This window comes from Girardinichthys multiradiatus, chromosome 7 (genome assembly GCF_021462225.1).
Source record: "Girardinichthys multiradiatus isolate DD_20200921_A chromosome 7, DD_fGirMul_XY1, whole genome shotgun sequence".
NCBI lineage: Eukaryota > Metazoa > Chordata > Actinopteri > Cyprinodontiformes > Goodeidae > Girardinichthys > Girardinichthys multiradiatus.
The window spans coordinates 35,271,165-35,286,582 of record NC_061800.1 but is presented as its reverse complement, the minus strand read 5'-3'; the positions used below and the strand labels follow the sequence as shown (position 1 = coordinate 35,286,582).

The following is a 15,418-nucleotide window of genomic DNA, read 5'->3' as shown; positions in this document are numbered from 1 at the left end:
GTAGAACCTTAATTTACTATTATGTTTTAATTTTGCTTTTTAAGTCTTAAAATAATTTTTTTTATTGGATTTAGGCCTGAACTGTGACTGTGTCATTACATAAATATGCTTTGATCAAAACTTTTTTGTATTTTCAGCTTCATATTTAGGGTTCTTGACCTGCAGCAAGGTGAACCAAGCCTCAAGTGTTTTGCAGCCTAGAAACCATAGAATTGTCCTATACTTAGCTCCATCTGTCTTCCCATTAACTCTGACAAGTTTCTGTGTTCCCACTGAAGAAATTTGTTCTTACAACATGGTACGGCCACCACGTTTTATCACGAGGATTGCGTGTTCATGTGATGTGTGGTGTTAGTTTTATGCCAGGCATAATATCTTACATGTAGACCAGAAAGTAAAATTGTGGCTTCCTCTGGTCAGAGCACGTTCTTCCATATGTTTATTGTTTTTCCTACATGGCCTGTAGTAATTGCAATTGCAATCTCAAAAATGTATTCATACCCAAGACCATTCAGTGCTTTATCATCCAATTGCAAGATTTAATAATATATCTTTTTACAAAGAGTGAGTCAGTGCAGTGATTCAAGAACAAGTGTGATATGATCCATTATGGTGGTGTTGGTCAGGACTCTGGCAGCAGGATTATGAATAACCGTAATAACAATCTAACCTGCGGATATAAAAAAAAACTGGGCACCAGTTTTTTTATGTCCGGTTTTGACAGAAACACTTTATACTGGTAATAGTGTAAAGGTGATAGTAAGCTGATTTATTAAGAGGCTTCATTAATTGTTAAACTGTAGGTCTGGGTCCAAAAATACCAATGTTTCTTGTTTGGTCTGTGGTCTTTAGCCCCATCGAGTCTAGCTCAGCCAATCTCTATCCTTGCATTTTTGGGACGAAACCCAATGACTTCTGTCTTTTTTGCATTAAGCTTAAGGAAATTCTGACCCATGAACGGGGGGGGGCTGCGGGAATGAATGTCATCATCATACATGTGGTAGACATGCTGTAGTACTCTATAACCTAAGTTATGGGAATTATATAGATGATAATTAAATAGTGCTCTGAGAATGGCTCCTAGAGGAACCCCATAACTGATTTTAGTTTGCCCAGCTTTATTAACACCAAATTACAAAGTAGTCCCTGTCTGCCAAACAAGATCCAAACCAATTTAGCTAAGTCCCAGACAATCCCTTCACACTTTGTAGTGTATTTTCAATGATCTTAGCCAGAAATGTTTGATTGAATATAGGTCTGTAATTATTTATTATCGAAGCATTTAGATTTGGTTTGTTTATAGGTTTGATCACTGCAGTTTACAAGGCTATCAGCCATAGTGTTGTACACCATTAATCCTGAATCCCAATTAAACCCAAAAGTAAAGCCCTTTAACTTGAAAACACCAGTCCACACACATTTCAAGCTTGGATATAATGTGTTTATTCAGACAGATCGACAGCAATAAAGCAACAATAAAACAAAGTATAAATTATGCACTTTGGTGTTTTGTCTATAATAAAAAAAAAAAACCTTCAGAGGGAAAGTAAGTACGACAGGCGCATTTTATTTTGCATAATCTATCTGACATATTTTGTAACATATCAAATAAAACTACATCCAGCAGTATTTATAGAGCGGCTGAAGTTCTGCCTAACAACAACCAGTCCATTGGGTGCTTCTGCATAAGAAAAGTTGCATAATACAGAAAAGCAAAAAAGAAACATTTGTGTTTACATGACTGTGGAATGTGTTTTATTTTTAGTACTGAATCAAAATGCAAAGAGGAAGCATTACAAGATAAAGTACAGCGCAAAAACAATTATTTTGAAACAGTGGGCTCTTGCTTTTTTTCCCAAATCAAGTCTGAGCTCCGAGGAAGTTGGTACACTCCTTTAAGAGGATCACTTTCACTGGATTTATGATCAACAGAAGTAAACACACTAACATTGAACATGAGTCCTACATCCGGTCTCTGGACAAGTAGTAACACACGCGGTAATTGCTGTAAATTAAATCCTGTCACAGTGGCACTTAACGTGTTCAGCACTTGTTTTCAAATCGTGTTGCTCAACAAAACGGATTTTTAAAGTAGAAGTTCAAATGTTGGAGTGGACTGCATGGGAACAGTTTTCTGCTTTAGTATCCATATTATGTATTAACTAAATAAAGGTGGATTTATAAATAATTGGGATTAATTTCATGCCTATATTATAGTTTTGTATCTAATCTTTCATTGCCTCATGACTATCAGTTCACTGATCGTTCATTATGTATTACTTTTAATAATAATGTTTAGTAAATAATAAAAAAATAATAAATTGTTAATGACTAAAGTATTAATTATTTAAACAATGCTTATTAATAAATAAATTAATAACTAAATAATCCTTAGTTTATTTTATAACATCTATTACTATTTCATTGCAAACATATATACTGCATGGTATATAAAAATGTACAGTAAATACTGTAACATGCAATCTAAAATACCTTGTTCACTCCTGATGCATGCTGTACAAAAATCATTATTTGGTGCACAAAGAGTTCATTTAACTTCTTCTAACTGAATACACATTTCTTTCTCCTAAAAGGATAAATATTACTATAAAGCCTGTAACATTAGAGTATACTGTGTTGTGTATACACAGTTAATAAAAAATCTTTTTTATTGTGTTTGTGTTGAATTTATGCCTTTATTATGAAAAGGCAGCAGGTTTATTATTTTAATGGGAGACATTTTTTGGCTTCAGACAACAGATTAAACAACCTGTCATATTTCTACCTCTCTAACAGCCTTTTAAATATAGAATGTGTACTATAAATGTTGCTGTGAAACAAGCAAATATATTAAAAAAAAATATACAAAGCAGAATTTCAGCAAAAAGGCACTTTAACAGTAAAGCTAAACCAGTTTAAGGAGCATGAAATCAAGGCACAGCACTTTTCAAGTGTGGGTCTGCAAGTAAGGACTCTCAGTGGGGGGCACGAGCATGGCCACCTCAGGGTTTCATCTCCTTCAGCTGCTTAACCGTCTATTCACTTCCGTCCAGCAGCTTCAGACAGCTTCTTCAGCCTCTTTTTGAGCTCCAAGGGGAACTTCTCGTAGCACTTTTTACATACCGGCTTCATGTCGAACTCCACAAACTTGTTCCTGTGGAGTGAAAAGATAAGCAGTGGCAGTCTGGAAGTAAGACCTCGCTACAAAACAATAAAACATCTATTGGTATAGAACTGTTGCTGGTTTATGACTGCACTACCATGGGAAATCATATTAAACATTATTAAATGATAAATAAATGCTTTTGTTTTTCACCGTTCCTAATCATTGGTCCATATCTTTCACAATTTTTTCCCAGGGTGTTTGACCTTTGTAACAAACTGACACCTGGTCATTATTCTTCTTTTAGTTCAACTACAGCACATTACAAAATGAGAAAAAGTGTTCTACCTGTTTTCTGTCTTTCCAAAGAAAGTACATTTAGCAGGTGCTTCTGTGTTCAGCTGTGTGTCTTTCAGGATGAAGATATTGCTGCCATTTGGATAGTCTCTTTGATTTTCTCTCTCATTGTAAGTATTTCCAGCTCTGTTGTTCGGAGTTTAGCTGTCTCCTAACTGGGCCGAGTCCATGACAGACCTTTAAATGCCACTAACTCTTTGTACTTTGTTTTTCCTGGCTGAGTGCATGCTTTCTTAATGGTCTTTCAATTTTAAAGAAAGCCATTGATGGAGAAACTGATGCCCCTAAATCTTTGTCTTTTTTACAAAAAGCACTCCTGGAGCACCTGCTTATTTGTTTGCTTCCTGTCTTCTCAACCCCTAGTCAGTTGTAGCAGACAGCCGACTGAGATTGGTTCTGCTGGAGGATTTTTTTCTGTTAAAACGGAGCGGTTCCTCTCTAGTGTTGCCACACGCTTTGCTCAGGATGAGAGTCAATGCCTCGATGATATCAGCTGATCTTCCTTAGACAGATAACTTTTAACTGTCCGACAATTAGATGATCAACTTAACTTGGCTGCGTTGTATAATAATTTGGATCGAATTGGGTTGTGTGTAACTGGATCTGAATCTGACTAGATGAGTGAACCAAAAACATTTTACATTCAGAAATGCCATCAATCATCTACACATATTCAAATGGTTTCAGTTTGTTATCGGAGCCACATTAACATGGGGTACGTTTTGGCCAATTTTGTCTTAGCTTAGCCCGGTATGGGTCCAGATACATCTGTAAATGTCTCACGGAACCGCCTGAATGCACTCCAGTTCAATCAATGAGAAAAGTTGCAACTTCAAGCGGATCAGACCCATTCCTTCTCCTGTACCAACCCATGAATTTTGTTCCTTCTCAGTGTCTGCATGATCATCACTATATTGTCTAAGCTGCTGCATAATCTCCATGGCTAAATTCAAACAATGAAGCAGAACGTAATGCGTTTCAGTGGACAAGATATTTTCTTAACCACTTATTTATACCATCATCAACATCATAATGTTATAAGGTAAGTACATATCAAAGTTAACATCGTTTTAATGTTTGAATGATATATTGTCTTGTTAATACAATATAGCATTCATATTGTTCAAATGAAAAGTATTTTGCGATAACATGATAGTATGTTGTACTTATGTCAAAAGTATATTGTTAGACCAATAAAGTTTTTTACGTTTTACTGATATAGCTCTACTTTCGTTTGCCTGGGTGACAGCGCTTCGCTTCTGACGGGTTGTAATGAACTGGATTAATTTGAACTGAATTAGGACTGAGCTGCATTTTGTTTAATTTGATATGAATTTGTCTTAGAAAGTGCATTGAGACGGTAGTTGTTATGAATCGGTACTATGTAAATAAACTGAACTGATAAACAACTATATTTTTCACAACAAACGCCACTGTATGGGTCCGCATAAAGATTACCAGTCATTATTTCTTCCTAGATGTTGGCTAACCCTCTAATTTCTTTCAGTCAGCCATTTCTGAACGACGTTCCCTGTCAAAGTATTTATACACGAACCAGACTAGGTCACGAGTAACACCATGAGGAAACTTTAGATTTCCTCAGATGAGGCCAGAAAGCTGCCGGATGTGATTATGGTTTTCCTCCTTATACCAGACAGACTGGGGGACCCACGAAACAAAGCTTTCCCTTCAGCCAGTGACTGATCTGATTTTGCTGTTTGCATAGCAAGTGCTGATCCAAACCCTGATTTTTTATTTCCTGCTCAAAGGTGGTTACGTGTGGGAAAAACATTTCAGCATTGCATCACTCAAACGTGTACAACTAAGCCAAATCTCTGCTTTAAGGAGCTCAGTGTAACAGAGGTTTTAGGGTTAAAAGGTGGCAGAAAATTGAAAGACTAACAAGGGTAAAGGAAGATCAAAACCGACCAAAGGAGGAACAGTTGCGAAGAGGACAAAGAAAAAGAGGGGAATCAGAGACACATGGGTATCAACAGTTTCTTCTTCTTCTCTTTTGAGTCACGTTCACGCTTGGCCAGCTGACGTCTCATGTCATCCGGGAACCTTTCAAAGCAGTGTTTGCATACTGGCTTCAGATCCACCTCAATAAACTTATCCCTGACGGCGCAGGGATGATGAAGAGATGAACAGTCGCAGGACAGAAGGAATAGAAAGCAGTTTAGGAGAAATAAGAATTGTGTAGAGATTGCAGAAAGGACAAAGAGAAGGTGGGAATAAATAAGGGGAGAGATGGGAAAAAGACAACAAAAACAGACAGTTTAGAAATCAGGAAAGATCAGTCTAAAAGTTCACAGAAAAAAAAATAAGTCTTAGAGGCGAGGCTGCAAGTCATGAAACACTTTGCAGAGCATGCAAAGAAGAAGTTGAAGACGTTTGTTACAAAAAAATAAAAAATGGCAAAAATTAAATGCATAAACTGATAGAAACCCGGTAAAGACTGCGCTGTCATTACAGGTGAATCTAAATTATACAGAAGAAATGTCATGAAAAAGTTTTTATTATTTAGAAATACCCATCAACACGTAAAACTCGTAAATAATATAACTTATTTACGCACAGAGTGATGTTTTAAAACATTTATTTCTGCTAATTTTATTATCATGGCTAACAGCTGATAAAAACCCAATATTCAGTTTCATAGACAATGTGGATATTACATAAGAAAAAATATTTTTAATGCAGAAATGTTATGGTCTCTACAATCATAGGCAAGACTGCTGTCAAAAGGTCATTAAACAAGCTGTCGGTTCCCACAGTCCTGTATCCATACATTTTAATGGAAAGTTGATTGAAAGGAAAAAGTCTACAGGTACAAAAGCAAGATAATCACAGCATTGCAAGGATGTCACCCTGCACTGATGCAGTGATTTATGCAAAAAAAGCCCCGGCCAAGTTTTAAAAGTATTTACTGTACAGCACATGGACAAACTTTTCAGCATTTGGATTTTTCTGTATTCTGTGTTTTCATGTTATATTCTAATTTTCTGTCTAACTGAATTCTGTTTTCATTAGTGAGTCATAATCATCAAAACAAACACTTGAAACGAATCACTCTGTGTGAAATGAATTAATTTAACAGATGGGTGTCACTTTTTGAACGAAATGCAATAAATGAACTTTGATGATATTGTAATTTATTGAGGTGCAGCTGTATCTCTTGTTCTAATCACTGTTACGTGTTGTTTTGGATTACAAATGTTGTAATTAAGTATGTTTTCTTTATGAATAAGAAGTGATGGGAATAAGGTCGCATTAGAAGGGGCTGGCTAATATAAGTTTATACTTCTGGAGCGAGTGAATATTGTATATTAGTAAATATCTGCTGTCACGTTTCATAACATTTTGAATTGAAAAATAATTGGCAAAAAATGTATGTCTACATCAGTCACCAACAGTGATTGTTGAGACAAACCTCTAAATAAAGAGTATGATAACTAAGCGTTTGAATTTCAATAAAAGACACAGCAGGCTGTAAACTTACTTGAGAGTGAGCTTGGTGTTGCAGGTAGAGCAGGCAAAGCAGTTGACACACCAGGCCTTATTTAGGGCAGACACCACTGGAAATAAACAGACACAAATAGCAGATTATACACAAACGATACTGATTTACTGGCCTAACCGTCACTATTTGTTCAAATATGTCAACTCATGATAACAGTGCTGCACTACACATAAATTGTCAAACGGTTTTGTTTGAAAAGAAATTCCTCACCGTCTCCCTCAATGACACGATTGCAGTGGTAGCAAACATCTCCGAACAGCTGAGGGGGAGGGGGGATTCAGAGGGAGAAACCGGAGATTAGAAATGGAGCAAAACATTTTTTTACTGTCATGGCTCAAGCAACATGCTGTTGTCAGAAGGCTTGGAAACAAACAAAGGGTGCAGGATTACCAGGGATCTGTAAGCAAAGACCCAAGAAATCACAGAAAACATTTGTTATAAACTCATTTTAATAAGCATTGCTGATTGCTGCAATCAATTATGGTGTCTTTTCATTACATATTTATTACAGTATTATCTCCGTTCATGTGTATTGTAGACCATTATGACTTAGAAAGGTTGATCATTGTATCTTAGACTTTTTAGGTTTTAAAAGTTCTCCGTTTTCAGCCAATAATGAAAGTATAAATTATGCATCAGATTTGGTACTGAATTGGGTCCCGGTGAAGGCATTTTTAAATGATTGGTATCAAGAGTAGCAGATAAAACTCTTAATACCGTCTTTGATTTTCTCAGCCGAAACCCAAAGGAGATGGCGATGGCCATGTTCTATGGAGCCGCTTTTTGATTGAGGCTGACTCACAGACACTTTGACTGGGACAAAATAACTATCATTGTCATGAATTGTGGATCATGGATAGGAGAGAGTGCACTGAACATTACTGGGGAATAAATCTATGACTGATGAAATGTGCTATTTTACTACACTGTAAAGCTACCAAGCGTGGGAACCTTATTACCCCACTGAAAACATCCATTAGTAAGAGCAAAACAAATGATGTCATCAGTAGCAAGTGTTACCTGGTTGTAGTGCGTTTCACAGTAAGCCAGGCCCTTGCGTTCGTAGTGACGGTGTCCCAGGAAGGGTTTCTCACACTTAGCACACACAAAATGCTGCAAGCACAACCCAAGGCCAAGCACACATTGTTAGCACATAAGTCATTCAGTAACACCATGATACTCTTGAGTACATCAAAGCCAGCAGGACATTTCTGGATTATACATTACATTATGAGGCCAAAACACAACAAAGATCAGTTCCTTCCAGATGTCCTGCTGATGCATCCAAACAGGGACTGGAGAAATTGGACGAGACTACCAAAGAGGAGAGGATCCAAATATCTGTATCATAATTTTATAATAGAACCTGCAGATCATACTTTGAAAATGAGGAAGTCACCTACAATTAAAATTTTCCTTTTTTTCTGACTAATTGGAAGCTGTACAGTGAATTAACGAGATCCAACTGTGAATAGTTAAACTGGGAAAAAACGTCAAAAATTACTAGAGAACGTATCAGGACCCTTGAAATTAATAGCAAAAAAATAAAATAATTGAATTAAAAAACAAAAGTATTAAGATTCAAAGTGTTACAATCCAAATTAGGCTTGTTTGGAAAATTCTTCATCATAATTTTGACTGAGGGGTTAATTTCAAATCAATAATAGTTTTAAGCTTTAACAAATTAGCTCTTTGAGAAATAGTTATGCTCCTACGTATGGTCCCTGTACAATAAACAAATAATTAAAATTTCTAAAGTGACTTAATGATAAAGAACTTTATTGAGAATATGAGCCAGTTTCACAGCAATAATAATTATTATTAAGCTTAAATTACAGTAATCCCTGTATGGAGGCTGGTCAGTTTCAGTCAGGCAGGGAGACGGGGCAGCATTCTTCACACACACTGATCCGCAAGCCCCCCTCCTCACCATGTCAAAGTGTCGCTCACAATAGGCACGGCCACCTCGTTCGTAATATGGGTGGCCCTGAAACGGGCGCTCACACACAGTACACACATGATGCTAAACATCAAGGAAAGTGAAACAAAGAAACTGCATGTGACCATTAAAGACTGGAAAAAAGATTGATGTTGATTCATTAATAATGACAGCTGATTAAATCTGCTGACAAACATAAACCTGCTTTGGGCAGTACAATGTGAAGGGTGCCATCTAACTTAACCACAAGATTCCCGTAGTTGCTTCACACTAAACTTTTAGATGTAAATAATTGAAATAATGAGTTTAAGTAGAGTCTTGAAGATTAAAAATCACACCTCAACGTGCCACTGCTTGCCCATGGCGTTGACGACGCGGCCCTCGATGGGTCTCCTGCAGGCGCCGCAGATGGGCACACCCATCTTATCGTGGCAGGGTAGACAGTAGAGCTCCCCTTTCAGCTCCCTGGCGTCAGCTGTCAGCTCCTTACTGTGGAGATTCAGAAGGTTTAATCATATTAAACATTAGCTGAACCAACATGGTGATGTAATATTTATTTAACAAAGATGCAGTTCCCCAACTTATCCACTAGATGGCAGTGTTAGGTTTTTAGTCAATCATGTTGCTGTTTTAAGTTTTCTTTTTAAAACATATTTTTAGGAAAACAATGAGAAGATTTATGAGAGCATTCAACACAATATCAACATAAATTCTGAAAATGTGTATTTAAATGTTAAGACATGCAGTAGAAATTTTATTGAAGGCCATCTTCATTGCCACTGGCATCATTCACCTACTGTGATCAGGATTGTTTGTGGCGGTGTGTTTACCCGCAGTTGGTACAGTTGAAGTGATCCGGGTGATAGGGATCGTTCTTGAACAGAAGCGGCTGCTCGTCGATGATGGCGTGACACTTCTGACAGACGTATTTTCCGAGTCCGCGGGCTTTCTCCTTGTTGTGACAAGGACGACACAAGTGCCTGATGGGAGAGAGGAAAAACAGAGAGGAGATCTTGATTAGAAACTCTGTCTCTCATGGGATCGATAAGGTTAAAAACATGCTTTCATCGCCTATGGTCTGATTTTCCAAGGGTACTTTGATTTACAGAGCAATATCAGATAAAACTCATATAAAAACCTTATCAAGCAGAATAAACTGATTTTCTGAGCAAATGTTTACTGTCATAACTCGACACAGGCTGGTTAAGGTATGAAGTTACACCAAGACTTTAACCAGTAAACACCACTGCATTAGTCATTCTATTGAGATGTTAAGAGGACTGTTGTGCATTGATTGGATTTTCTCTAGCTGTTTGAAGCAGAGTATAGCTCCAAGCTGCCCCTAATCTACCAGGTTCGGTGCACATTTAACACAACTGTTTGTTGAGGCTAAAGGAGGGCCGCCCATCACTGTTGTTAAGGCAACGCTGTTTTGAAAGTACAGTTGTGAAGCCACTAACAACATGTCTGCTAAGCAGCTGACAGAAAGCTCTGCCCAAGCAGACAGGTCGATTAATTAACCAGCTAATATTAGCTTGAAGTGCTCTTGGCTGTAGTCTATAAAGAGCTGAACGGCAAACGGGTATAATCCGTGTAATAATCAAAGCAATACGCACTTTTAATTAAAACGCCAGTAAATTTATCGGGTGTTTATTCTATAATTAGAGTGTGTCTTCCAGTGCTGTGTACATCTTTTAAAACCACCTACTGTTTTAGCTGGCAATGACTCTTTATCTGAAGTAGAATTTAACCTATGAGTCTGCTAAATATGTTCGGTTGAGAGAAACTGATTAAATCAATTCATTACTGCAATGAGGACATAAAATGTTTGACAGATTTTAAACAGAGTGACTTCCAACACCTGTATTCTCTCACTCTCCACAAGTATGAATAGAGTATGTATCAAAATATCAGAAAAGTAAACATTTTAGAAGCAGTATGAATAATTACAGCTTTATGGTTTTTAAATAAAAACAATTAGATTGCGTAATAAGCTTTAGGTACATTTTTTGTGAAACTACAGTGTTATTTTTATGCAAGGTTTTCACAGCCCGAGAATCATGCCATTGCACAATGTAACACGAAATATGCACGAAGAAATGATAGTTAACGACTGCACCAGCACTGACCGTCCGGCGTTTTTAACAAATCCAACATCTGCGAGGACAGCCTGGCAAAGGTCACAGCAGAAACACTCGGGGTGCCAGCTGTTGTTCATCGCCTTGATGACACGGCCAATGATGAACTCACCTGAGAGGAGGACAAAGGTTTACAGAAACTTGATCATGAGCAGACAACTACACAGTAATTAGGCTTTTAAATTGTAAAAATTCCAGCGTCCATTCTCACTAGGCTTTGAACGGCTGAAGAAGAAAGAGGAACTCACCACACTGATGGCAACAAGGAGCGAACAGCATCTGGAAGTCATGTTCACAGTACTTCCTGCCTTCAAACTGTCAAAACAAATATATTACGGCTGTTTTACTTTAAGAATTTATCTCTGTAACTCCAGCATAAAGTACTGCACACGGGTCTTTAAGTGTATTTTACTGACAAATTCAAGGTGAGCACAAAACTTTGTCTGGAGAAAGCAATTGAGACCCAATAGCAGCTTAACGAGAGTCATGAACAAAACTGAGTAAGAGTTTTGAGGATCAAAACAATGAGCTTAAGATTAGACTCAGGCTCTAAATTCCCTGGTCAATCATCTGCATGTGGTGGACAAAGATGTCTGATCTGTAAAGACCTCCACCTTTGCCAAATCTAAAGGATCTACTGCCAACATCTTAGTGCCAGATACCACAGCACTCCTTCAGGGATGTAAAGGAGGTCATGGACCGGTGTGTCTGGGGTGACTGGGAAGCAATAGGGCCATCAAGACACTATTAGGTAAGTGGGATTGTTAAAATAGAATCAGAATGTTATGTGTGGCTGGTATAATTTTAAACTGGAATAGAATAGAACAGAAATATCCTTTATTGTCCCACAATAAATGTGAGTATATTCATGTGTACCAGCAGCAACATAAAAGGCAAATGAAAGCATTCAGGTACTCACAAATGTTAAAAATAAAAAAGTAAGAGTAGACTGAACAGAAAAGGAAATAAATACAACATACAAAAAAGAAAAACTGTACAGTTAATAAAAATGGCATACAAAATGAAATGTGCCAGTGAGTAGGATGATTTGAAAATTTACAAAAAGCACATTTGTTACTGTGCATGAGAAACAACAACACATTATTCACAAAAAATAGAAGAACTGTGCAAAAACAGAAGGGATGTAAACACTTATTGAGGCGGTTGGTTGTAAAGTGTAATAGATGCTGGGAGGAAGGATCTGTGATAACGCTCCTTTGTGCACCTAGGATGCAGCAGTCCAACATCACTGTTGTCCAGAGTCCTTCTGTCCCCACTACCTGCACTGCATCCAGGGGGAGTCCTAAGACAGAGCTGGTGTTCCTGATGCTGATGTTCCTGCGGCTCCAACATACTACACCATAGAAGATGGCTGATGCCACCACAGAGTCAAAAAAAGGGCTTAAAGAGCACCCCCAGGACTCTAATAGATCCCAGCCTCTTTAGCACGTAGAGTCTACTTCTTCGTGCTTCAGTGTTGAGACTCCAGCCCAGTTTATTGTTCAGTTGAACACCCAGGTACTTATAAGAGTCAACACATTTAGCACTGTTAAATACACATGGAGTTTAAGCGATGTTTAATTACGAAATTGTGATATAATAATATAAAGGTGGGGATAATTACAGACAGAGAGTAAACACTTTGATTACTGAAACTACTCAACAAAAAATCAGGACAAAAAGAAGGAAAATATTTGTTTCTTGGATTTTTTCTTTCTTCTTTGTCATTAAATCAGCTGCAACTGTGCATCTTTCCTGCATCTTGCCGCTGTTCAAACACTTTGATGATGGGTCATTTCCAGCTCACTGTGTATTTATAGCAATAAGTGAATGAAAACTTTATCTCCTTGTCTTTGATGTCTATTGATCGGAGGCATCAAGATGTGTGGTAAACACTAGAGGCCTTGGGCTCTTCGGGGAATCTATGGAGGGATGATTTACTGGAAACAGGACTCTAATGATTTGATACGGTTTAAAGGTTGTGATCACATTCATTGGCTTAGTTCAGCAGAAAAACTGTATCTTTAATCACAGCCTATAAGGTGAAAACCAAACAGTGGTTTGTATTTGCTTTGTGTGCCAACAGAGCTGTCCACACATGGTTTTACATTTACGTTATCATCAGTGCAGATAAAACGATCAAACAAATTTTATTACCAGCCAGCAATAACCTGCATCAACACGGAAAGCCGTTTGAAAATGATGATTTTCATCCACATGAACCTGGGCCTATGTGCCCCGCTTCCATTGTTAAATCATAAATTAATGGTGATTAACCACATTTTGTTCAATTTCACGAGTCTATCCAGCTGGGATCACTGCCAGATCTGTAGAATCAAAACATTACTTGAAGAAGAGCTGTCTGACAACATGAAGCAGGCAAAAGGACCTGGAAAAGCAAAATATTATGATCCAATCTAAAGGAATTCAAGAATGGATGGAAAAAAAACAACATACTAACATCTACAAGTCCTTCTCAAAATATTAGCATATTGTGATAAAGTTAATTATTTTCCATAATGTCATGATGAAAATTTAACATTCATATATTTTAGATTCATTGCACACTAACTGAAATATTTCAGGTCTTTTATTGTCTTAATACGGATGATTTTGGCATACAGCTCATGAAAACCCAAAATTCCTATCTCACAAAATTAGCATATTTCATCCGACCAATAAAAGAAAAGTGTTTTTAATACAAAAAACGTCAACCTTCAAATAATCATGTACAGTTATGCACTCAATACTTGGTCGGGAATCCTTTGGCAGAAATGACTGCTTCAATGCGGCGTGGCATGGAGGCAATCAGCCTGTGGCACTGCTGAGGTCTTATGGAGGCCCAGGATGCTTCGATAGCGGCCTTTAGCTCATCCAGAGTGTTGGGTCTTGAGTCTCTCAACGTTCTCTTCACAATATCCCACAGATTCTCTATGGGGTTCAGGTCAGGAGAGTTGGCAGGCCAATTGAGTACAGTGATACCATGGTCAGTAAACCATTTACCAGTGGTTTTGGCACTGTGAGCAGGTGCCAGGTCGTGCTGAAAAATGAAATCTTCATCTCCATAAAGCTTTTCTGCAGATGGAAGCAAGAAGTGCTCCAAAATCTCCTGATAGCTAGCTGCATTGACCCTGCCCTTGATAAAACACAGTGGACCAACACCAGCAGCTGACACGGCACCCCAGACCATCACTGACTGTGGGTACTTGACACTGGACTTCTGGCATTTTGGCATTTCCTTCTCCCCAGTCTTCCTCCAGACTCTGGCACCTCGATTTCCGAATGACATGCAGAATTTGCTTTCATCCAAAAAAAGTACTTTGGACCACTGAGCAACAGTCCAGTGCTGCTTCTCTGTAGCCCAGGTCAGGCGCTTCTGCTGCTGTTTCTGGTTCAAAAGTGGCTTGACCTGGGGAATGCGGCACCTGTAGCCCATTTCCTGCACACGCCTGTGCACGGTGGCTCTAGATGTTTCTACTCCAGACTCAGTCCACTGCTTCCGCAGGTCCCCCAAGGTCTGGAATCGGCCCTTCTCCATAATCTTCCTCAGGGTCCGGTCACCTCTTCTCGTTGTGCAGCATTTTCTGACACACTTTTTCCTTCCCACAGACTTCCCACTGAGGTGCCTTGATACAGCACTCTGGGAACAGCCTATTCGTTCAGAAATTTCTTTCTGTGTCTTACCCTCTTGCTTGAGGGTGTCAATAGTGGCCTTCTGGACAGCAGTCAGGTCGGCAGTCTTACCCATGATTGGGGTTTTGAGTGATGAACCAGGCTGGGAGTTTTAAAGGCCTCAGGAATCTTTTGCAGGTGTTTAGAGTTAACTTGTTGATTCAGATGATTAGGTTCATAGCTCGTTTAGAGACCCTTTTAATGATATGCTAATTTTGTGAGATAGGAATTTTGGGTTTTCATGAGCTGTATGCCAAAATCATCCGTATTAAGACAATAAAAGACCTGAAATATTTCAGTTACTGTGCAATGAATCTAAAATATATGAATGTTAAATTTTCATCATGACATTATAGAAAATAATGAACTTTATCACAATATGCTAATATTTTGAGAAGGACCTGTATTAGTTTGAAGAGCATAACAAATCCATCTTTGAGGCCACTGGGATTTTAGTGAACCACAGTGGTCTAGAATTATTCCAAGAGGGCAACTTCTTGGAATAAAAAAACTTTCCTGACTAAAGACTACAGTAACATTCAGACATAAAAATCTTGGAATGATGCCCAAGAAATTTGGGAAAGTATTCTGTGAAATGACAAGATAAAATGGCAACTTTTTAGAAGGTGTACATCCCGTTATATCTGGTGTAAAACGAACACAGCATTTTATAAATAGACCATCAT

General features: G+C 38.1%; 1 protein-coding gene across 4 annotated transcripts in view; it reads right to left on the bottom strand.

Annotated features, from left to right (window-relative positions):
* Nucleotides 1-1,427: 1,427 nt before the first annotated feature.
* LOC124871262 (LIM and senescent cell antigen-like-containing domain protein 1) overlaps nucleotides 1,428-15,418 on the bottom strand; it is a 47,755-nt gene continuing 33,764 nt past the window's right edge. For 3 of the 4 annotated variants that reach the window (XM_047370434.1, XM_047370433.1, XM_047370431.1), the window contains exons 3-10: nucleotides 11,309-11,375; nucleotides 11,052-11,172; nucleotides 9,753-9,902; nucleotides 9,261-9,411; nucleotides 8,004-8,096; nucleotides 7,194-7,242; nucleotides 6,963-7,038; nucleotides 1,428-5,578 (exon numbers count right to left, since the gene is read on the bottom strand). In XM_047370434.1, coding sequence (XP_047226390.1) covers nucleotides 5,434-5,578; nucleotides 6,963-7,038; nucleotides 7,194-7,242; nucleotides 8,004-8,096; nucleotides 9,261-9,411; nucleotides 9,753-9,902; nucleotides 11,052-11,172; nucleotides 11,309-11,375 — 852 coding nt within the window. In that variant the 3' untranslated portion in view covers nucleotides 1,428-5,433. The remainder of the gene's footprint in view (nucleotides 5,579-6,962; nucleotides 7,039-7,193; nucleotides 7,243-8,003; nucleotides 8,097-9,260; nucleotides 9,412-9,752; nucleotides 9,903-11,051; nucleotides 11,173-11,308; nucleotides 11,376-15,418) is intronic. The other variant, XM_047370432.1, reaches the window with a different exon arrangement.